Below are 22,228 nucleotides of genomic sequence, written 5' to 3'. Positions count from 1 at the left end.
CTTTGAGGAAGGGACAATATGAATACATCTGCAAAACAGAACACAGCAAACTACCAAATGCAAATTGGTTCTTTAAGGATGAATGTTGGTGTGTATTCATTCAGCACTGTCCTGGCTTAGCCAAGCAAGCCAGGCGCTTGTCTCCCACTGCTGCCTGGTGAGAAAAGGCCGTCTTAGCATTCAGTTTCCGTGGAGGACTTTTCTTTATTTATTTCCTGCTCTTCTGTTGCAGTTCCATAGGCCACCACTAGGCTGCTAATGCTACTGGCGTGTCCCGGTCTATTAAGCTTGTCCTTAATGGACTTGGCTTTTCGAGAATGGCTATGTAAACTTTTTGACCGTACAGATGGAAATCCACAAGTCCTGTCGGCCATCACCAGCAACTGGTTGTCTGTGCCCATCCTTTTGGTGACAGGTGAAGACGGATGGGAGGCACTGAGTCCTGCTACTTCGCCAACATCACTGTCATCTTCAGTGTCGGTCAGTAGCTCCTTCCGCTCGGCTTGCATCTCCACCTCAGACACGATGCCAGGATATGCAGGAGGGGGCTCATTAGCCAGCTTCTGCTGAACCTCATACTTCCACTCAGCAGTCCATTGCTCAATGGTAGAAGGGCACACTTGGTCCATAATGCTCCTGTATTCTTGGTCCATGATGGTCCAGTTGTTAACGTCCCCAGCCTTCTTTCCACTTTGTGCAAATATATAGCTCCTCGACTTCATCATAGTTGCTTGACAAGCACTGAATGTTTCAGAAGGATAGTACTTCATTGCTTTAGGTTTGTCCAGGGGATAGGAGATGGTGGCTTCTAGTCTGGTCCTTTCCAGAGCTAAATGAGCATCCTGGAGATCTGGTCTGGTTCCAGACTGTCCGTTCACAACATTATCCATTGGATTGAGGTTTTGGGACATTGTCTCTTCACTCTTGCAGTGCTCCTGTCTGTCTCCTGATCCAGAGTGTGGCCTAGAGACAGTCTGCACAACGTCTAAGGTATTTTTACTGTGATCGGTAAGGGCCCCTGCATTTGCACTCGAGGCAAAGCGGAGGCTTCCTTGGCGTTCTGGAGCCAACTGCTTCTTTGAATCTGCTTTACACAACGCCAAGGCCGGGGACATTGGGGTGGGCACCTCATCGTAGGCAAGCTCATCGCCATGATATCTGTACATGCTGTAGCCATCAGAACTGTTCACACTGCTTTGCCTTAGGAGGTAGGCAGCATCACATTCAGAGGATGCCCGGGAGCGCGTGCGAGTCAGCTCCACTTTGTCGATCCCCGCTAATTTTTCCAGCGCATTCACCATTCGACCGGAGAGCTCTTCAAGCTGTGAAAGTCGAAGGTCAACCGTCTGAAGAGAGGCTTTCATGAAATGTTCTCTTTCATTCACTTCTTCTAATCTCATAGCCATATTTTCAACTCTATAGAATTCAAAGGAGAGGGGGGAAAAGATGCATTAAGCAACACAGATCAGGCCTGCTTGGCCTCTCATGCACTGTAATTATCAGTCTGGAACAGAGCAGAGGAGGGATAATGGCTGTTTTATTAATTGTTAGGGTTTCCAGCTTTAATCAGTTTAATTGGTAGGCTTAAGATAAACTATAATAAAACCAAGAAAAGGGGGGCGGGACAGGACGGTGAGAGTTAAAATAACCTAGAAAGGTTATAATAGCATTTGGACTGGACAACTCAATTTTCTGTTACTATTTCCAATAGTTGCCCGTTATTATAATATGTAGAATTTTTAGATATGTGTGGAGATTGCTCAGCTGCCATGGGACCACAGCCAGCCAATGACACCCGTCTTACGTTTGTCACCAGCAATCAAATTTGTCACCAGTTTGTCACCTTAAGTCCATAGTGAGAGGAACTCCAAGAGCTACAAGTTAAATTTCCACCTGGGAGAGGGGCATCTAGAAGTTAACTCCCCAGTCACTGCTGAGCAAATTCAGCCTCTTCTTCCCTTACCTCCCCTTTGTCTGAGGGTGTAGCATGAAAGTATGCTCTGGAACACAGGGAAAAGATCCCTGAGTTGTCAAAAGTAGACAAACAGAAGCTCCAAAATAAGAAGCGTTATTGAGATAAGGGATGAAAACATAGAGGATGAGAAGGAAAACCAACGTAAGAACATCAGAAGAGCCCTGCTGGATCAGACCAGGGGTCCATCTAGTCCAACATTCTGTCCACATAGTGGCCGACCAGCTGTCGACCAGCAAACCATAAGCAGGACACGAGGGCAACAACACCCTCCCACCCAAGTCCCCCAGCAACTGGTGTACATAGGTATACCACCTCCGGTACTTGGAGGTAGCACATAGCCATCAAGCCTAGTAGCCACTGATAGCCTTCTCCTCGAGGAATGTGTCTAACCCCCTTTTAAAGCCATCCAAGTTGGTGACTATCACTATATCTTGTGGAAATGAATTCCATAATGTAACTATTGTGCTTGTGCTATGTGAAAAAGTACTTCCTTTTATCTGAGAAAGTAATATACAGTTGACTGTCTAAGACAGACAGTCTTGAAGAGGAATCTCAGACTTACTTTTGAGGAGTAAGGATCCCTCATGATCTTCAGCAGATGACAAATTGGGAATAAGCTCCTTTTTAAAAATAAGCTGTGGAATCAGGGGAGGGGGTTGATGGGGGAAGTGGATCTTCCCATCAGGTATGGCCTTGTGGGCATGGGTACACCTTTAGGAGCAGCGTTTTGAAACTTGGGACATGGCATATCCAACACATACACATAAGTGCTGTTGGCATGTTTCAACAACCCAGGCAGGTGTAAGTAAAAGGTGCAAACTGGGAGATATTTCCAATCTACTCTTGGTAGGCAGAACCACCAGTGGGAATTCCAGCCTGTTTGCACTGAGGATGCTAGAAACATGAGAGGTAGATTGCTATGTAATGGGGAAGGTAGGCCACTGTTCCAGGCCCACTGCATTTTTTAAGCGATGACACCATGGCCCCTGACCCTAGGGGCCCAGAGTGCCCTGAGGAAGACCCAGTTTTGAAATAAGGTTCAGGCCACTTTTTCAGTACTTTCTATCATACCCTTCCAAACAGAGGATATTGTTCTACCACCATCTTCGGAAACAGAGGGCAAGTCCTCACCAGCTCCTCCAACTCCGAAACCTCACAGAAGCCAAAGGACTCACACAACGGCCCTTGAAGGAACACAGCCGGGTCCTTCAAGGAGGTGGGGCCTAATGCAGAACATTAGGTGGGCTCAGCTCTCTGCTGAGACAACATATTTTGGTATCTCAGCCAGCAGGGACTACTGTGAGTTTTCTAGGGTCCTGATTTCTGCTTAGAGAAACCTGCCTTGACTTTGACTGAGTGGATTTGTGTGTCTTGCCTGACTTGACCTGCCCGTAAGAAACTTGGCGCACTTGGGTCCACTTCCCATGTGAGCCCCAAGCTCCAGCAGAACAGGACAGACAGGCATTTTATTCTCAGGCCTTTCCCTATAATATGTAATTATCAACAACTCTAAATATGGATCTATTATCACAACAGACTTCTGGTTGAATGGGAAGGGATTCTGAAATCTTCCACTCTGTATTCAACTTCAGCTTTACAAAGATTGCCAGACCCCCCTACAGGTCTGTCTTTATCCACTGTCTCAACAGTTGGAGTGAGCCATACGCTATACCGCAATAATAAGGAGCATACCGGCTTTCTTGTGAGTGCTTCATATTGAAATTCTTGAGGCAGGCACACACAAAAAGTCACTCATACTTTGAGAGAACCAGCCAGCTCATATTCCAAGGCTGAATGGATATTGCGTAACTGGTTCTGGAACGATGAGCAGCTGTAAACAGTTGGTACTGCACATAATTTCTTATCTCCAAATGAAAATATGTTGGAACATCCAAAGGCCACCATTTCTGGAAAATGTTGTTTCTGCCTATGAGCAAGCCAAGTGTGCAGATGAAAAAATCAGGATCAAATTTTAATTTGGAATATTTAAATAATCTACCTTTATTTGGCTGATCTGTAAAAGCTGATTTTAATTTGAGAAAATTAATGGACAGGGCTGGCCCTGTTTTACTGTCGGAAGGCTATCTTGATTCCAGTGTGTTACTATAAAGTAGAAACTATTATAAGATGGCTTTCCCTTTTAACAACAAATGGTAGCTTTTGTTTATTGAACTGTAAGTTATCTTATGCTTCATCAGTGAAGTCAATGCTCCTCTTTGCCCACTACCACTGGAGAAAGGGATGATTTAACCATGTACCTTTCAGAAGTAACTCTGATACGTTCATTGTTTGACGATTGTTCTTCATCCTCTTTTTCCCGGAAATATTCCTCAACGCATTGTTCCTCAAATTCATACAGTTTTTTCAACTCCTCATCATTTAGAAACAGCTCTGTAACAAATGGGGGGTAGGTATATATTTATGTATTTGTTTTCTTTTACACTGCCTGTCAAAACCCATGATTTTGAAGAGGCAACCTACTGTCTCAACAGGGATTTTCATGTCATTTGAAATAAGCACTAGATTGAAAAGTAGAGTTTTGAACTACTGTTTGTGCCACCTCTAGCCTATTACCATAAGGCAAACACATGGCAAGTAGGCAGTGGCCGAACACGCCATTGTGTACATCACCACATGCTGGAATTACCATCTTAAAGTTTCCTTATCAAGTGTCATTGACTACGAGTGACATAAGATCCAACCTGGACCCCTGGGTCAGAACTCAGGCCCAGTTTCAACTACTGGAAAGTAGAGTAAAAACATTAACAGCCCAATCCTGATCATATTTACTCAGAAACAATCCCATCAAATTCACTGAGACATGCAGCCCAACCTTATGCATGTTTATTCAGAATTAAGTCCTGTTATGTTCAGTGGGTAAGGGCACACACCCAGGTAAGTGTGGACAGGATTGCAGCCTTAGGGCCAGTTCATCTGACTCAGGAACACAGATCATCCATCCATTCAGCATCCTGCCTCATTCTGAGCTCCTCTTCCATGGCTATTTCCAACATATGCTGACTGTTTGATCCTGTTATCCCTCCCTTTAGGATGACATTTCTGAGCTCTGCCCCACATTCAAAAACTTCTCTTGCCCCAGTACTTAATAGTTTTGGGTTAAGACAGCAAGAGAACTGGGAGACTAGTCTGTGTGGTTTGCAAGCGTATTGGAAAAATGCAAAGATTATATTTCCCAGGGAGGGTTGTTTTTTTTCCCCATATGCCCAACTGGCAGACAGGAATGTTAATTTGTGCCTTCCCTTTTTCCAATACATGCAAATTAGAAGTTATATTCAAGAAGCAACTAGGGGAACAGACATGACTAGGCCTCATACTTCTTTTGAAAAGTGATTGAGTCTGAACATACAGAAAAGATTATTGTTCAAAGTATATATTAACAGATATATATATATATATATATATATATATATATATATATGAACAGAGGTCACTAAACATAAGTGGGAAAGATAATTTAACATAATCTCAGAGGAGCAATGAATTATGCCTGTTCAAAGATTTGCAGGAATGTACTAGATGTCACTTCTAGAGAAAATTTCTGTAAAATAATATGCATGAGGTATTATACACCACTCAGGATCTCTAAGATATTCCCAGAGAGGTGCTGGAGGTGTAATGGTAAAGGAACTTTTGCCCATATGTGGTGGCACTGTAATCCTATTAAGGGATATTGGAAGAAGATATTGACAGCATCAGCGACATTACAGGCTATTAGTTGCAATTAACCCCAGCAACTAGACTCCTGTGTGATATAAAGATCAGATCCCTAGAGATGTAGGTGGTGATGGTGACTTATATGTTAATAGCTGCAAGGATCCTCTTAGCAAAAGCTTGGCAATCAACATGCATTCCATGTCTGGTATAATGGAAAAAGAAGATTTGGATAGCCATGGTGATGAATAAAATAACAAGTTGCTATGTGAGGGAAGAATGAACTCCGTCCAGACTTTCCCCAAAAGTCAGATACCATTTGTCAATTATTGGAATAGGTTCCAGCCAGATGATTTAGCAACTATAGATATACTATATATGTGCTAAGTTGAAGTATTGTAACTGTCTTGAATGAGTGCACTGGGAAACAAAATTAAAAGAAATTCTATAATGGAAAAAACATCTCTGCAAGTAAAAACTAGCATGTCAGGCAGAGAGGTTCTAGCCAGCCTGCTCTCTGCTCTGCTGGTTTTCTGCTTCCAGGGAGCTGTCCACCAGGTCTCTGAATGGGCCCTTCAAATCCCTTCCTGACCCCAATGATGGGGCTCACTCTGGCCATGCTCACAGCACAGAGACTCCTCTCATACTCAGTCCTCGGTCGCGTTCATCCTGATCCCCTTCTCTTTGCTTCTTGCAGTGGCAGCAGAAGCGGACGATGATGATGTAAAGGTGGCTAAAGATGATCATGGGTGGGGGAAGCACCGGCCTGTCATGGAAGGTCATGATCAGCTGATACCGCTGGAACTTCCAGACTTGGTTGGAGATGGACTTCACCTCAAAGAAGGTGTTGCTGCAAGAGACACGCCATGGTTGTTAAGCCGCTTCACTGCAGATCTGCCCTGCCATGAAAGTCTACAGTGACACTCCATCCTCTCTTCCCAGGTTGCCAGTTGGAAGTTGCCATTTAGGTGACAAGACCATGATACTAGTTGAGGAAGTTCCCATCTGGGGTGAGACCTATTTGCCCAGGATTGGTCCCCATCCAAATGGCCAAATCCAACTAGAAATGGGGAGTGCAGAACAAATGGCAATAGGACCAGTTTTATGCATGTTACAATAAAGAGTGACCTTCCCACAGTTCCTTTCCTCGTGTTATTATCGGGGGTAACTCACAGATATGCACTGTGCCCAGATTAATGGAAAGGCTGCGCCTGTGGGCTGGCATCTAACCATCAGCCAGCCCCTGGGGCCACCTTCATCTCCTTCTGTTCCTTCCCTCTGGAGAAACGAGCCTGGAACCTGGACTATGACATTAGCTGCCAGGGGCAAGAAGATTGCCATCCACATACCCATATTATAATTGTACCCTGCTTGGGGAGCCAATCTTGGCTGGAGGGTGAAGTGTAAATATACAAAACAGTAACAGAATCCTAGAGTTGGGAGGGGCCATTGAGGCCAATCCCCTGATCAGTGCAGGAATCCAGTTTCAACCATCCCTGACAGATGGCCGTCCAGTCTTTGCTTTTATATCTCCAGAGATAGAGAGCCCACCACCTCCCCAGGCAGTTGGTTCCATGGTCTGACTGCTCAGACCGTCAGGAAGTTTTTCCTGTTCAACTCAAATCTGCCTTCCTGTAACTTAAGCCTGTTATTTCATGTCCTACCGTCTTGGATCATAGGTTGTGCTCCTCTTCTGTGTGATAACCATCTAAGTACTTGAAAAGTGCTATCTTATCTGTCCTCAGTCTTCTCTTCTCAAAGCTACACATACTCAGTTTCTTCAATCTTTCCTCACAGGACTTACTTTCTAGTGCCCTGATCATTTTTGTTGCCCCTCCCTGAACTTGTTCCAGTTTATCTGAATCCTTCTTAAAGTGTGGTGTCCAGAACTGATCACAGTATTCAGGGTGAGGCATGACTAGCACAGTGTAGAATAGAACTATTACTTCCTGTGATTTAGAAATTATGCTTTGATTGATGCAACCTAAAATTGCATTTGCCTTATTTGCAGACTCATATTCAGTTTGTGATTGACTACAACTCCAAGAACCTTTTCATATGTGTGTTGGTCTCAGATGCCAAAGCAGCTCATTCATCTCACCAATATTGCCTGTCGTGTGTACAAACATGCGCACACACCAACACACGCACAGTTATTTTGTCCCATTATCATTTCTGGCCAAAAAAATGTTGCAGGTTTCTCACAGAAAAAGCTGCAAAACCTATTAACCAGAGGTGTGTAAGTGTGTATGTGTGGGGCGGGGGGCTATGTCTATACACCAGGGGCAAAGATGCTTCTCGTTTACCACCGTCAACACTGAAAACATTATTTTCAGCTTCCAGGCTTGCAGGGACTGAGGCTGCAGACACAGTCCCTGGAGTCTGAAGGTGACATGATAAGAGCCATTGTTGCCTGGGGTACACTCACGCGCTATCATATCTGTTCATGCGGCTGCTGTTTTTTAGGCTTCAAAAACCTACAGAACCTGTTTGATGGAAGACAACTGCAGGATCCACCACAGACAAGGATGGTTCTGTCATACTGCCTTCAACTCTCTCATAAGCTATTCTCTGCCTTACGGTGGAATCCTGTGTGTGCCAGAAAGAACAGCCAATAATACTAAATAATGAGCTGCAGAATCAATTGAGGGATGGGGGTGGGGGCCTGGAAAGGGCTGCAAGGCAGATGTAGGAACTGAGAAGCTCCAAGGCGGCCCCTTGATCAGCCGTCATTCAGTGCTGCACTGGCTGCCTGGACAGCAACAGCAGGGGGAGAGTTGCATGGGTTGTGTTTCTGCAGCTGTGCTGGCTACCAGCAGGATCTCTGCAAAATATCATTTCTAATGGAGCTGGTTATTTGAAGCATGGCCCAAACTGAGCATTGCTAACAACACATCCCTGGTGTCTGATGTGACACAAAGCATTCAAGTTATGAAAGGCCCTTTGTAGTATCAAAGCCCCCAAAAGCTTCACAATGTCTTGCTTTTTAAAATGCGGACCAGCTTGACCTAAATAGCAGTCTGCAAATCTCTCTCATTTTTTAAAAAACAACAACAACCAGACTTTGTTCATATAAATCTTCTGGGGAATTAAAGGAATATGGAACCCTGAGACAAGAATGTGCATCTCCAAACACCAAGGATAACCTGCAATTCAATTAGTGTCTTTCAGAAAATGAATTCTGGAGTGAAAATAATGCTTAGCATTTTATGCAGTGCTTGAAAGCATTTCCCATATACCAGGCTGGTTCAGACGTAACATTAAATCATAGTTTAGCATTATGAGAACAAACGTCATCTTCTCCCAGGTTCACATGCTTCCCCTTCCTCTTCCTCCTCCAGTGTGGCTGTGAGGAGGGGTTAGGAAGTTCCACTTCCATTTTTGGTTAAGCACAGCTGCGGTACCATCCAAACCCAACAAACTGTGGTTAATCTTAGTTTATGAAGCTGGCTTGCTTTCACTAATCACACTTCAGATTAGCCACAGTTTAGGGTTCAGATGCTAAACTGCAATTAATCTAAGACAGAAGCACAATCTTCCCATCTCCTCCATGTGGCTGCACTGGAGGACGGGGGGGAGTGCATGAACCTGGGGGGAGATGGAACGCATTCTCATAATGTTAAGCCATGGTTTAGCATGACTTCCAAACTCAGAATATGGCTGGCTGGTTCTCTCATCTCAGTAACCTTTACAATAACCCTAAACAGTAGGGCCCAATTACTGGTCTTGGAGCATCTGATGCCGCAGAATTAGTGAAGTGGAGCAGGTGTGTATCTCATTACACTTTTGGATGGGAGGCCACTAGGAACCCCACGCAACAGCAGGACAGATATAACATAATCTGAAAAGTAATCAAATAGCTCTGTGCAGTAGTCCAGTGGAGACAACAATATGAGGGCTGAGACAACAGTGTCCTGACAAAGGTCACGTACACTGCCGTTCTAGGGAAATAAATTTCATGGAATTAAGAGGGTGTACATCTGAGAGAACATACATAGGATCATGATGCCAACTATGTGGCCAATGTGAGATTTGAATGAGGGACTTCATGATTCAGAATTTGGTTCTGCTCTGGCTGTTGTGGCTTCTGGCTGGCTCAACTCACGTTTCCTCAACGTAGGATATTAGATGGGTTTTTAAACAAGTGTAATTTTAATGTGGTATTTTAATCTTTTTATGCTCTTACTGTTTAATATTTTGTGTTCATTGCTCCGAAATCTGTTCTAGATATGGAGCAGTATATAAATATTGTAAATACATACATACATACATACATACATACATAGAAGGTCTTTTGATAGCTGGTGGTCTCTCTCTTGAGCCTTTTAAAGGGAATAGCCATCAGAGACTGGAGAAGGTGACGCCCCTCCAGCTAAGAGGTGAGAGCCAGTGTGGTGTAGATGTTACAGTGTGGGACCAGGACTGGGAAGCCCCAGGTTCGAATCCCCACGTAGCCATGAAGCTCTATGGGTGACTTTGGGCCAGTCACCGTCTCTCAGCCTAACCTACCTCACAGAGTTGCTGTGATGATTACAAGGGGGAAACCATATACACCACCCTGAGCTCCTTGAAGGAAGGGTGGAATAAAAATGTCATAAATCATAATAACAAAATATAGGGAGTCGCAGGTGTGTGCATGTACAAAATAGCAGTTTTCTGTTGGGAACAGACGGAAGCAGAGAGCGAGACAGGGACTGAAAGAGAGAGAGATGTGAGTAGGTGGAAGCCTAAAAGAACTCTGGAGATGCAGAGTACCATTCTCTCTTGGAATCTGATGTGGGATAGTGGATCTGCTGCCTTATAAGCGTGCCTGCTGTTTGCCTTCCCTTATACTCTATTTGTAAAACAAAGCAAACATTACAGTTTCTAGTGCCCTCTCACCCAAATGAATCCAAAACCAGTCAGCTGCTGCCCCAGAATTTCTCACCACTTGAGAAGTGCTCAATAATACTATTCTGCTCACTTCAGTTCTCCAAGGAGTGAGAAGTCCCAGGGTTGCGGTGCTTGAAAGGTTTGGTTCCCTTTGGAAAGAGGTCACTGGAGGCTTCTTGGCATTTTTTAATATTGAGTTTATTTACAAATATGCAGATTGTGCATGAGTGGAGGCACGGCTTAAACACCCCATCGGGCAGCCAAAGTCCACGGCTCCCACAGCAGATCTCTGGAGAGAGGCATCTGGCTTGCCAAAATGTGGTTAGCAAACAGAACCTCAACTCAGCTCTCTGTGGGCTTCTCCACCTGGGGCTGTTATCCTGTGATTGAGATTGGTTACTCATGGAAGTTTGTGGGTGCTTTACGTGATGTCATCAGCCTCCAGGGTGTCTCCCACACTAAATTTTATCCCATTTTTTAAAAGATCGGAGATAACAAGTTATCAAATTACAGCACGTTGAGGTTCCTTGTGAAAACAGGAATCTGTGCAATAAGAGAAGCTAGACCACAGTGCCATCTAGTGGCTGTATAATGAAGCATAATGAACACACCGATAAGGGGAGGAAAGGGTGGGGGGAAAGGAAGCGCTGTAAAGGGAGCCTGTCGTGATCCTGCATTTAAAATGGAAGCAGAAAGCCCCAGTAAAGTTGCAGGATTTTAGCCTGGTGTAGAAATTCTCTGGGTCTGTTTCTCTCAGGGTGCTTCCAGATGAGGTTTATATTCTGCAACTGCCCTGCCTCAAACACAGAATTCTACAAGGGGTCCAGAGGATGGCACCCTCCACTTGTAACCTTTTTCCACCACTTCTGTCGTTTTTCTTACCACAGAAAATCTGTTAAGGAGGGGAAAGATGGACTAGCTTCATAATGCGCTTTGGCTGCATCTAGAAGCACCCCTGGTCTATTGTTCTCCACTCAGCTAGCTTGGTCCCTCCCCCGGCTAGGGGGAAGGGCAGGGCGGGGGTGAGGTGGGGGAACGAGGAGTCATCTTCTGCAACTATCTCCTAGCCTTCCTGAGCCATCTTAGCTCCCATAGAGACACATCACCGGGACATTGCAGGCACTCAAGTCCAACACGCTAACCAGGAATTGCTTCAGGGCAAGCCGACACAGTTTGCCCTACTCACACAAACCTGACTGGAAACTCTTAACAATATCACCTTTTCAAGGATGAGATAACGTGAGAGAGAGACTGTCTGTTTTATGCCGACAGTTACATCTTATTTGGTGATTTGACGTGGTTGTGTTTTATCATGTTTTTGTGCTGTTCCCCTTCATTTCAGTGGGGTTTGCACAGTGGATTGTGCCCCAAGTAACACTGACACTGGACCTCACCTGCTACCTATCCAGCAAGGATGCGTTAGCAGCATGACCTGTTTCCTACAACGCTGGTTTTATTTTCGATCCCTCCAGATAGCACTTTCCTCTTCGTCCCCTTTAAAATCTAGCTCTGTGACTGGTGCGTGACGCCTTTTCAAATGCATGACCTTTTCAGCTATTGCACATGCTGCTGCAGACCACAAAATAAAAGATGGTTTGTGAACGGAGCTAATGTCAAAGCATGGCAGCCAAACTGGGAACAGCGCCCGGGACAATGGTATGTGTCTACACCCACTGGCTCTCCTGTTTTGGACATGGACGGCGAAAGATAAAGGTGTGACTGAGCAGCAAATATTAGCATCCCTGTCTCTCCCCACCTCCTCCCCTGTTTGTGTGTGACAGCAAACAGGCAGATGAGACACAATGTTCGTAGGAGGCAATCCAAGGAGATGAATCTCTACCTCCACCTCCGCCCCTGGTGAGTTTATGAACAGGAATAAAACTGGGTAACTCTGGCAACAGTTAACAATCTGCTTGCCTTTCTCAGGGGGCCCAAAATACATCACACTAGATCGCAGTGAGCAGAAGTAGATCAGGATCTACTGGTAGATCTCTGGGTGATTGGCCAGGGCTTCTGACTCCCAATTGCCCGACAATCACAACAATTCTTATTATCAAAAGCTCCTCCTACCCCTATGAGTTTGCTGAAAAAGAGTGTTTGGAGGAAAATCAGGAATGGATTTTTGTGAGCTTGCTTCTGGTACTGTTCAAAAACTCTGGGCTAAGCACTCTGTTCCTTAATTCTTAGCATATGTCCACCTGTCCGAGCCACCATTTTGTCCTTGGCTCTTAAGGTCGTGGTAGAAAATGAAGTAGATCCTACAAGCCTGAATTCTGCCCACCCCTGCGCTAGATTTCATTTTGATAGGCATAACATGAGAGGGGGAAGCCCCTGGGCAAGAAAAAACACTCACTTGAAGACAGCGATGAGCAGGTTGACCAGGAGAATGTTGGCCACCAAGAGGTAGCAAGCCATGATTGCTGGAGTCAACCAGGCACCAGGGATACACGGGGGGAGCCGTTTGCCATCCTCATCATAAAGGTTATCCCCACAAGGCGCTGAGGACGAAGGGGGATTAGTTTTACAACCTGCATCACATACGGCGCACCATACAATTGGGGAAGTGGCACAAGATTACTGTGGATGCAAGAGAAACGTTTAAGTAACACTCCTCTTACATTGGGCAGTCTGGCTCCTGAACACTCTCCCAGGCGGATTTACACAAACAACCAGCCCTTCTCTCTTCCTCACATGCACACTTCTGATTTCAAAAACAGCAGCCCTCATTCTGCCAGGGCAGGGCCAGAAAGCTTGAGCTATGTGGGGGGACACCTGGGCCGTGGCAGAGTCTGGAGGGAGATTCAGGACAGATCAGAGGAAGGACTTCTTAACACAGCGTGTAGTTAAACTATGGAATTCACTACCACAGTGATGGCCCCCAGCTTTGATGGCTTTAAAAGGGGGCTGGACAAATTCCTGGAGGAAAAGGCTTTCAGTGGCTACTAGTCTTGATGACTGTGTGCTACCTCCAGTACCAGAGGCAGTTGCTGGGGAACATAGGCGGGAGGGTGCCGTTGCACTCGTGTCCTGCTTGGGTTTCCTGGTCGACAGCTGGCTAGCCACTGTATGAACAGAATGCTGCACTAGATGGACCCTTGGTCTGATCCGGCTCTTCTTATGTTCTTATAGCAGCTCAGTGCAGAGAGAGAGAGAGAGAGAGAGTTGTGGGGGAGCCTTCTGGGTTCTGGGTGAGGTCAAGACCTACTTAACTCGCAGGTAGGTGGAGCATTGCAAAATCTGGAGTACACTGACTTTCCAGCTTATCATCAAATAGCCAAGACTCGCTTCCTTTATGATAGATATTGGAACATGTTTTTAAAGTAACCACAGGAACAGTCAGAGGGCCGGCAGCTGGCTACATTTCAAAGCCAGGAGTGTTTCGACCATTGCAACGGGAAAAACATAGGCCTAAATGATGCCCCGGATATTTTTCTTTGCTTAGGATGCTACAGAGATCTGTTGTAAAATGTGGGTTTCCATTAGCTCAGGCCCCATACCTCAAACTTCCATGTGCTAGCATGGAGCAGTGAATATGTGGACTATCCCAGTGCATCAAGGCTTCAAGGGAAGTGGGGCGGGGGGGTGAGGATGAAGGGATCGTCAAGCAGCTTGTCCTGAATGCTCCAACACATGGATGTGTCATTGTGCATCCTGGGTAATGTGCTACTGGTACTCTTTTGCAGAACCTCTGAGGGATGGAGACTGAAGGTGTCACTCACTCTGTCTGAGCACAGGCTAAAGTGCCATCACTGGCATGAGTGAGACTCACAGGGAGGGGACACTGGGATTACCACCACTACCCATATTCCTGATACAGATCCAGGGATGCCAAGCAATGGAACCTCGGACAGCTCTTGAAAGCGTCACAGTTACGCCTTCTGGATTGCTCTAAAGCAGCCTCCCCCAATGCAACTCCCATAATTCCCAGCTAGCACGGCCAAGGGCCATGCTGGTGGAGAATTATGAGAGCCGCAGTGCCACACATCTGGAGGGCACCGGCTTGGGGGAGGCTGCTCTAAGAGTTAGCCAGGGCCCTCACTAGTACTAGTCCAATCCTCCTGATTGAGGAAGGGTTAGACAAACAACTGATTATGAGAAGAAACTGTTTCTTGTCTGTGTCACTTCAGGCTGCAAAGAGGGGAGTGCATGTTTGAATGCTCCCCCACCAAAACACCCCAAACCTCCACAGCCATGCACACTGGAAACTAGCATATCACTGTGAAGGTAAAGTTAGATGCCTTTGCCCTGACATCTAGTTTTCTATAGGCAGGAAGATCTCTATTTTTATATGCGCATCCCTGCTTTTCAGCCAAGGCTGACTCCAAATGGCTTATCATTAAAATGCAGGACAAGGGGGCCATGTAAGCAGGGGTCTGTGGAGGTGCTTTATGGGAGGCCTCTCTTGCTCCCTAGAGGTGGATGTCACAGCCGAGGTTCCAGGCTCTTCCCTCCGGGGGCGGGGGCAGAAGACACTGCAGACAGACTCGGTGGGCTTGCGGATGGTCGAGATGCCAACCCCCAGAAGCAGTTCCTCTGTTGGTCTGCAGAGTACTTTGCTCCTTAGTGATACAGTCAGAATTAAAGGATCTTGCCTCCAGAGGGAGAGGGCAGAAGGAAGGAGCTGCAGGCGGAGGAGCATTCAGATTCTCAGATGTGGTCTGATAGAATCATAGAATAGTAGAGTTGGAAGGGGCCTGCAAGGCCATCGAGTCCAACCCCCTGCTCAGTGCAGGAATCCAAGTCAGAGCATCCCTGGCAGGTGGCTGTCTGGCCTCGTCTTGATGTACAAGCCAAGAACAGAATCACCATCTGATCTGAGCTTTGTATAGAATGGGCCCAGTCATTCGCTTCTGCTTATCATCTACCATTCCGCCTGCCTGCCAAGTGTTTTAAGCTGTGGATTTCAGATGGCAGGACAGGGTGGGAGCTGTGTGGGTCACAGTGTGTGTGGCTTTTGGCAGATGCAGTGTTTAACAGCAGAGATAAACCCCGACTGAAGGGCTGCTATTCAGTGTGGGGCGGGGGGGGGGAGAGGGGAACCACCCCCAAAACCATTTAATTAATTCATTAGCTCCCCACAAAGACTTACGATTAATTTCCATGGCATAGACTACACAGCGTCCCGAAAGCAAAGAATAGAGCAAACGAAAAACAAAAACATTAAAAAGAAGGAAAGGGGGGTGGGGAGAAAAAGAACAGAAGAATAATAGGAAAGGAAAGTTCATGACTGACAATATCATAGCTCTTTGGCTGCCAGAGAAAGATAAGACCCTCAAATATTATAACAGGCGAGATACATGCTCCGAAACAATGGCTCTGTCCAGGCTCCTGAATGCCCTGCAATTTCCTTTTCTTTGTTTTTCTGAAACCATTATGTACGGCAGCACGTTTGTGGCAATCAAAAGAGAATTACAAAGGCAGCTGGCAGATGATCATGTAAATATTCAAGCTATTTCAATTATGTAAGGATGACATGGGTCGACTCTCACCACAAGCACAAAACACCACACAGAAATCGCACAAGATGGACGGCACGGCCATTCTGGGAACGCATGTTGCTGTTTGGAAACACAGTCCTCGGGCTGGCCCCGTAGACCAAGGTCTCATAGATAAGAATCTCAGGAAGGGTCAGGGTCCATACAGTCCAGGTCTAGAACCAAAGGAGAGCTGGCAGTCCGTAAAAGATTTCAGCAGGAGCTGTCCACACACTGTAAATCCATAAGGGCTAGAAACTTGATTTTAAAAAAACGAAATCCTCAAAAAGTTGAATGATGCATCCCATGCAAAATGGGGGTTTTCTGTCGTATCTACATGATAACAATTTAAAAAAAAAACGGAGTAGAAGACCAAGACTTTCAGTCCTGCCATCATTTTTTTCAAATATAAGACAAAGAGTTTTGAACAACCCTTCCAGAAATACATGCAAGGCTCGCTTGTAAGTACAAGAAAGAAACAAAAAACATTTTAGTGCATTTCCTAGCAATCATTTTATTGTGGGAAAATGTGCAGTTGTTGTAGGACAGCCAAATATTTTCCCCCTAAAACAGGGCTTCAGTTGCCGGAAAACTCCTCACACTTGGATGTGGGATGGGATGGATGTGGAAAAGCCACGGTACAATCATGCTCTGCATCATCGTACACATCCACAATCCCCAGGGACACCTCCTGTGAAGTCCTACTGAGACATATAGAAGCATCACAGGCAATCTTGCCTAAGTAAGGCCTTTTTTGGAGAGAGTGTGGCCAATATTTAGAATACTTAAAAAAAAAAAATTCTGTGTGAATGGGAGGAAAGGGATGGTTTCTGGCTTATAAAAAGAAGAATTCTCTTTCTTTTTAACTTGCAAAACAAAGGAAACCACTCCAAGATGATGTCTCATTTGAGGAAGACGATCGTGTCTGCCACAACAGCAAAGGCGCGGGTGCGGTAGAACAGGAAAGAGTAATGCCGATTCCAAATTAAAATGGGAGTGTTGATTAATTTGGTCCTGATCATCTGCCTCAGAAACAGGAAACAGAATCTTACTATGAATTCTGCTCTTACGGTCTATCTGGTCTGCAAACACCTCTCCGTAGATCATCCAGTAGGGCATGTAAAAGATGTTGCGGGCCAGCCGCCAAGACGGCTCCTCGTCGGGATGCAGGATAGCTTGGCGGGCGACTCCAAAACTCATCAGTACCACCAGCATAATCACCACGAAGTACAACATATCAATCATCTGCGCAGGGAAAGAGCCCAGAGCAACGTTTGTGTTAATATCACTAATGTGTCAGTGTGTGTTGGCTGAAAAAGTACTGATAAACCATGCAGGCATAATCCCTGTTGACAAAGAAACTCAAAGGGGTGCTCTCAAGCGGTGGGCCCAGTGAAGCTCCTGGGAGCAACCTAGGTAGATGTGGACCTGACGAGTACCTGCAGGGGAGATCACTGGGAGCTCCCACCAAGGTGTTAGTGTTATAATATAAGGTAATTCCCCCTCCCCGCAAAGTGACAGCAAGTTCTTCACATGCTTTGCAATTCGGAGGGTAAAATCTCCAGGTGCCCCTGTATTCAGAGGCTGAGCAAGTGGCACCCAAGAAAGGGCCTTCTCTGTGGTGGCATCCCAATGCTGGAACACTCTCCCCAGGGACATTTACCTGGCACCAACCTTGGTGAGTTTAAGGTGCGAGCCTCAATTATTTTGCTTGTCACTTTAAATGACTGTTGTTGCTACTAATTTTTACTCTTGCATGGTTTTAATAACAATGTTATTGTTTTCTGCTGTTATTAGGGATCTGCTGTTTTATTAATTTGGTATTGTATTATATTATGTTTCTATTTTTCTCCTTCTCCCAAGATACTAGAATCCAGTGGGATCATCCCATAAAGCTGATGGGTGGGAGATTCAGGACAGATCAAAGGAAGGGCTTCTTCACACAGCGCAGAGTTGAACCATGGAACTCGCTACCACAGGATGTAGTGATGGCCACCAAGTTGGATGGCTTTAAAAGGGGGTTGGACATTCCTGGAGGAAAAGGCTATCCATGGCTACTAGTCCATTGCTATGTGCTACCTCCAGTACCAGAGGCAGTGAGCCTGTGTACACCAGTTGCTGGGGATCATGGATGGGAGCGTGCTGTTGTGCTCATGCCCTGCTTGTGAGTTCCCGGTCGACAGCTGGTTGGCCACTGTGTGAACAGAATGCTGGACTAGATGGACCCTTGGTCTGATCCAGGAGGGCTCTTCTTATGTTCTTCTTATATTTATCTATTTAAATTCATTTCCTGGGTTATTTTTTAACTGACTGGTGGGATATAAATGTTCTTAACAATAATTACCATGCCTACTAACTTCCATGGCTCTATAACTTTGGCTGGATGGCGACTTCAACATTTTAGCCACTGCAAGGTTTGCTTCAGCAAAGGTTTGCCCCAATTTTCAACCCAATCTGTTTGTGCTGAAATGCACAGCCAAGTTTGCTTGGAGCCATCTGAGGAGCCAAGGTAAGACATTGCCCAGACAAGCTCTCTGATTAACCTGGGGACACATATGCATGACTGGAACAAGTCACTCTAAGCCCCATGTCCTCTAGCAAGATTCCAGTACTTCAGCCAGTTTCTCAGAGCATCTTGCCTTAGGACAACCTGCAGCTCTGTGCTATACTTTCACTCTATACCTCTTGAATAGCTGCCGTTACACCTGCCTTCTCTCACACTTTCAGCACACGGTTACCTACCATCTTTCCAATCATCATGACGTAAGGTCCCAGGTACTTATTCACACCAAAGATGTCTAGTACTCGGATGTACCAGAAAATAATATCAACACAGTAGATCACTCTTCCATAACCCATGTAAGGCTGGTTTTGCAAACGGAGAATGGCCCCAATCATGAACACAGAAATGGCAAACAAATCGGTGATATTCCAATATTCTTGGAGCCACACTTTAATTTTCTGACTTAGTTTACCTGGCTCTGACATCAGAATCTGGAAGCAAAGCAACAGGGGGTGAGAGAATGGAGTGGAAGGGTGAGGAGAGAGCAATTCAGTGTGGTGTAGGATGGTCCGAAAGCAATGTGAGAAAAAAGCTTGAGAGACTTAATGGCTTTTCACTGGCAGCTTGGTCATAGAAGACCAGCATGAAATATACAACCTACAGCTGGTTTTGAGCTGGGATTCTTGGGAGGACCTGGACCCAAACTGGACCTGTTGCCAGGAGGCCAGGTTCAGCATGAGACAAACCACCACAGACTGGCTCGGGGGGTGGGGCTAGCAGTGGATTTGAGCTCCCTTCTGAGCTTGCCCATGTCCACCTGTGTAAGCCAAGCACCTGTAACTTACCCAGGTGGGCGTGCCCTTCCCACTCCTGCCTCCAGCCCGCCTCTGCTGCTTTGGCTACCCATTTTAGCCAACTCTTTGTCCGCCCTGATGCCTGCAACAGTACACCTTGGCTCCCCTCCTTACATTCTGCACCAGTATTTTCTGTTTTCCTTAAAGGACAAAACATGCACTCCTGGGAGTAAGCCCCAGTGAAGCCCAGGTAGGCTTACTTCTGAATAAGCCTGCACAAGATGGCCCCACACACCAGTGGAACGAGCCAGAGACTTGGCATTCCCTCTCCTTCTCTTGGCCCAAGGCTTGCCTCTGACTTCATGTCCCAATATGCCAGTGAAGAAGTGGGTGGTGGGAATACATAGGAAACCGAAACTTTTGTATTGCTCAGTGCTTTTCTCCCTTCTCCTGGCATCGATACAGGTTGCATATTTCCAAAGAACAACCACTGCTATGGCTGCTACTTACCTCTCTTACTTTCTCTAAAGCCAGAGTCACAATGTATGAGATGACAACCCATTCTTGGGCCGAGGGCCAACGGTCCATCCGAACCAGGATGATGTAGTTGAACAGCAATAAGTAGCCCAGGTAGGAGATCTGGAAAGAGAGAGAAGAGATCTTGGACAACATTTTGGTGTTCATGCAACTCACTCATTTGCAGATATATTTGATAATGAGAACAATGAAACCTCCTCCCAGAATCATAGAGTTGGAAGTGACCTCAGAAGTCATCTAATTCAACCCCCTGCTCAGTTCAGGAATCTTGCAACTATGGAATCCCTGGCAGATCCAGCCTTAAATACCTCCAGTGAAGGAGAGCTGTGCACCTCCTGAGGCAGCCTGTTCCACCGTCAAACATCTTTTACCATAAGGAGATTTCTCCCAATGTTTAGCTGAAATCTGCTTCCCTGCAATTTCCACCCGTTGGTTCCAGTCCTGCCCTCTGGAGCAACAGGGAACAAGTCTGCTCCATATTCTGAATGAAGGCCCTTTGAGGTCTTTATTTTTATTTATTTATTTTATTTTTATTTTATTTATTTATTATTAAATTTATTAATCGCCCATCTGGCTGGTCACCCAGCCACTCTGGGCGATGTACAACATACAATAAAACAGTTTAAAACAATAAAATTCTACAATAAAAACATTTTCTAAAATACCCTAACCCACCCCAAATGCCTGCCTGAACAACCACGTTTTTAATGCACGACGGAAGCTCATTAAAGAGGGGGCATGGCAGAGTTCCCTAGGGAGGGAGTTCCACAGAGTGGGGGCCACCACAGAAAAGGCCCTCTCCCTTGTCCCCACCAGTCTAGCTGTACTGGCTGATGGGACAGAGAGAAGGCCATCCGAGGCTGATCTAGTTAAGCGGCCTGTCTGGTGCTGCTGGAGGCGCTCCTTAAGATAGGCTGGGCTGGAACCATATCGAGTTTTAAAGGTCAAAACCAACACCTTGAATTTGGCCTGGAAAACAACTGGTAACCAGTGCAACTCCTTCAGCACTGGAGTGATGTGATCTCAACGGCGGCTGCCTTTAATCAGGTGAGCCGCCGCGTTCTGTACCAGCTGCAGCTTCCGAACCGTCTTCAAGGGTAACCCCACGTAGAGCGCATTACAGTAGTCTAAACGAGAGGAGACCAGGGCATGTACTACCGATGGGAGCAGATGGTCGGGAAGGAAGGGGCGCAGCCGCCGTATCAGATGGAGTTGATACAGTGCTGTCCGGCTCACAGCTGACACCTGAGCCTCCATGGACAGCTGGGAGTCCAAAATGACCCCCAAGCTGCGGACCTGGTCTTTCAAGGGTAGCCATACCCCATTCAACACCAGGTCAACATCCCCCAGCCTCCTCTTGTCTCCCACCAAAAGTACCTCGGTCTTGTCAGGGTTCAGCTTCAGCTTATTCCTCCCCATCCAGCTACTCACCGTCTCCAGACATTTGGACAGGGATTCTACGGCCAACCTTGGTGAAGATTTGAACGAGAGGTAGAGCTGCGTGTCATCCGCATATTGATGACACCGCACCCCAAACCTCCTGATGATAGCCCCCAGAGGCTTCACATAGATATTAAATAGCATTGGGGAGAGGATGGAACCCTGTGGCACCCCACAAGTAAGTGGCCACGGGTCCGACACCTCCTCTCCCAGTGCTACCCTCTGGTACCTGCTGGAGAGGAAGGACTGGAACCACCGCAATACGGTGTCTCCAATGCCCAACCCCTCCAGGCGGTCCAGGAGGATACCGTGGTCAACGGTATCAAAAGCCGCTGAGAGGTCGAGGAGAACAAGGAAGGAGCATTCACCCCTATCCAGAGCCCACCTCATATCATCTACCAAGGTGACCAAGGCCGTTTCTGTCCCATGCCCAAGCCTGAAGCCCGACTGAAATGGGTCTAGATAATCGGTTTCTTCCAAGTGTGCCTTCAACGGCATCGCCACCACCCGCTCAATCACCTTGCCCAAAAATGGCAGATTTGAGACTGGGCGAAAGTTGTTCAGAACTTGAGGATCCAAGGAGGGCTTCTTTAAGAGCGGTCTTATCACTGCCTCCTTGAGGGCTGATGGCATCACTCCCTCAAGGGAAGCGTTCACCACCACCCTGATCCCCTCACCCAGTCTCTCTCTGCAGCCCATAATGACCCAAGATGGGCAAGGATCAAGTAAGCAGGTGGTCGGCCTTACAGATGAAAGCACCTTGTCCACTTCATCAGGAGGAAGAAGCTGGAACCGATCCCCACAAAACCGGTTTGCCACAGGCCGCCTCTTGCTCACTAACTGTATCCACAGCGTGCAGAGTAACACACCTAATCTGATCAATTTTATCTGCAAAGTGCCTTGCCAAGGCCTCACAGGAGGCCTTAGAATGCTCCAGTGGTTCTGGAGCCACAGGACCGAC

The 22,228-nt window shown here is 46.4% G+C and overlaps 1 protein-coding gene across 1 annotated transcript in view; it reads right to left on the bottom strand.

Annotated features, from left to right (window-relative positions):
• Nucleotides 1–173: 173 nt before the first annotated feature.
• TRPM1 (transient receptor potential cation channel subfamily M member 1) overlaps nucleotides 174–22,228 on the bottom strand; it is a 153,929-nt gene continuing 131,874 nt past the window's right edge. Inside the window, exons 20-27 of the mRNA XM_084816707.1 lie at nucleotides 19,801–19,929; nucleotides 18,736–18,987; nucleotides 17,046–17,238; nucleotides 15,609–15,629; nucleotides 12,873–13,017; nucleotides 6,295–6,497; nucleotides 4,234–4,366; nucleotides 174–1,416 (exon numbers count right to left, since the gene is read on the bottom strand). Of these exons, the coding sequence (XP_084672833.1) occupies nucleotides 174–1,416; nucleotides 4,234–4,366; nucleotides 6,295–6,497; nucleotides 12,873–13,017; nucleotides 15,609–15,629; nucleotides 17,046–17,238; nucleotides 18,736–18,987; nucleotides 19,801–19,929 (2,319 nt within the window). The remainder of the gene's footprint in view (nucleotides 1,417–4,233; nucleotides 4,367–6,294; nucleotides 6,498–12,872; nucleotides 13,018–15,608; nucleotides 15,630–17,045; nucleotides 17,239–18,735; nucleotides 18,988–19,800; nucleotides 19,930–22,228) is intronic.

This window comes from Heloderma suspectum, chromosome 11 (assembly GCF_057233095.1).
Source record: "Heloderma suspectum isolate Gila_16-S chromosome 11, 16-S_ref, whole genome shotgun sequence".
Lineage (NCBI taxonomy): Eukaryota > Metazoa > Chordata > Lepidosauria > Squamata > Helodermatidae > Heloderma > Heloderma suspectum.
The sequence above is the reverse complement of the archived record's forward strand: the minus strand, read 5'-3'. Positions and strand labels throughout refer to the sequence as shown.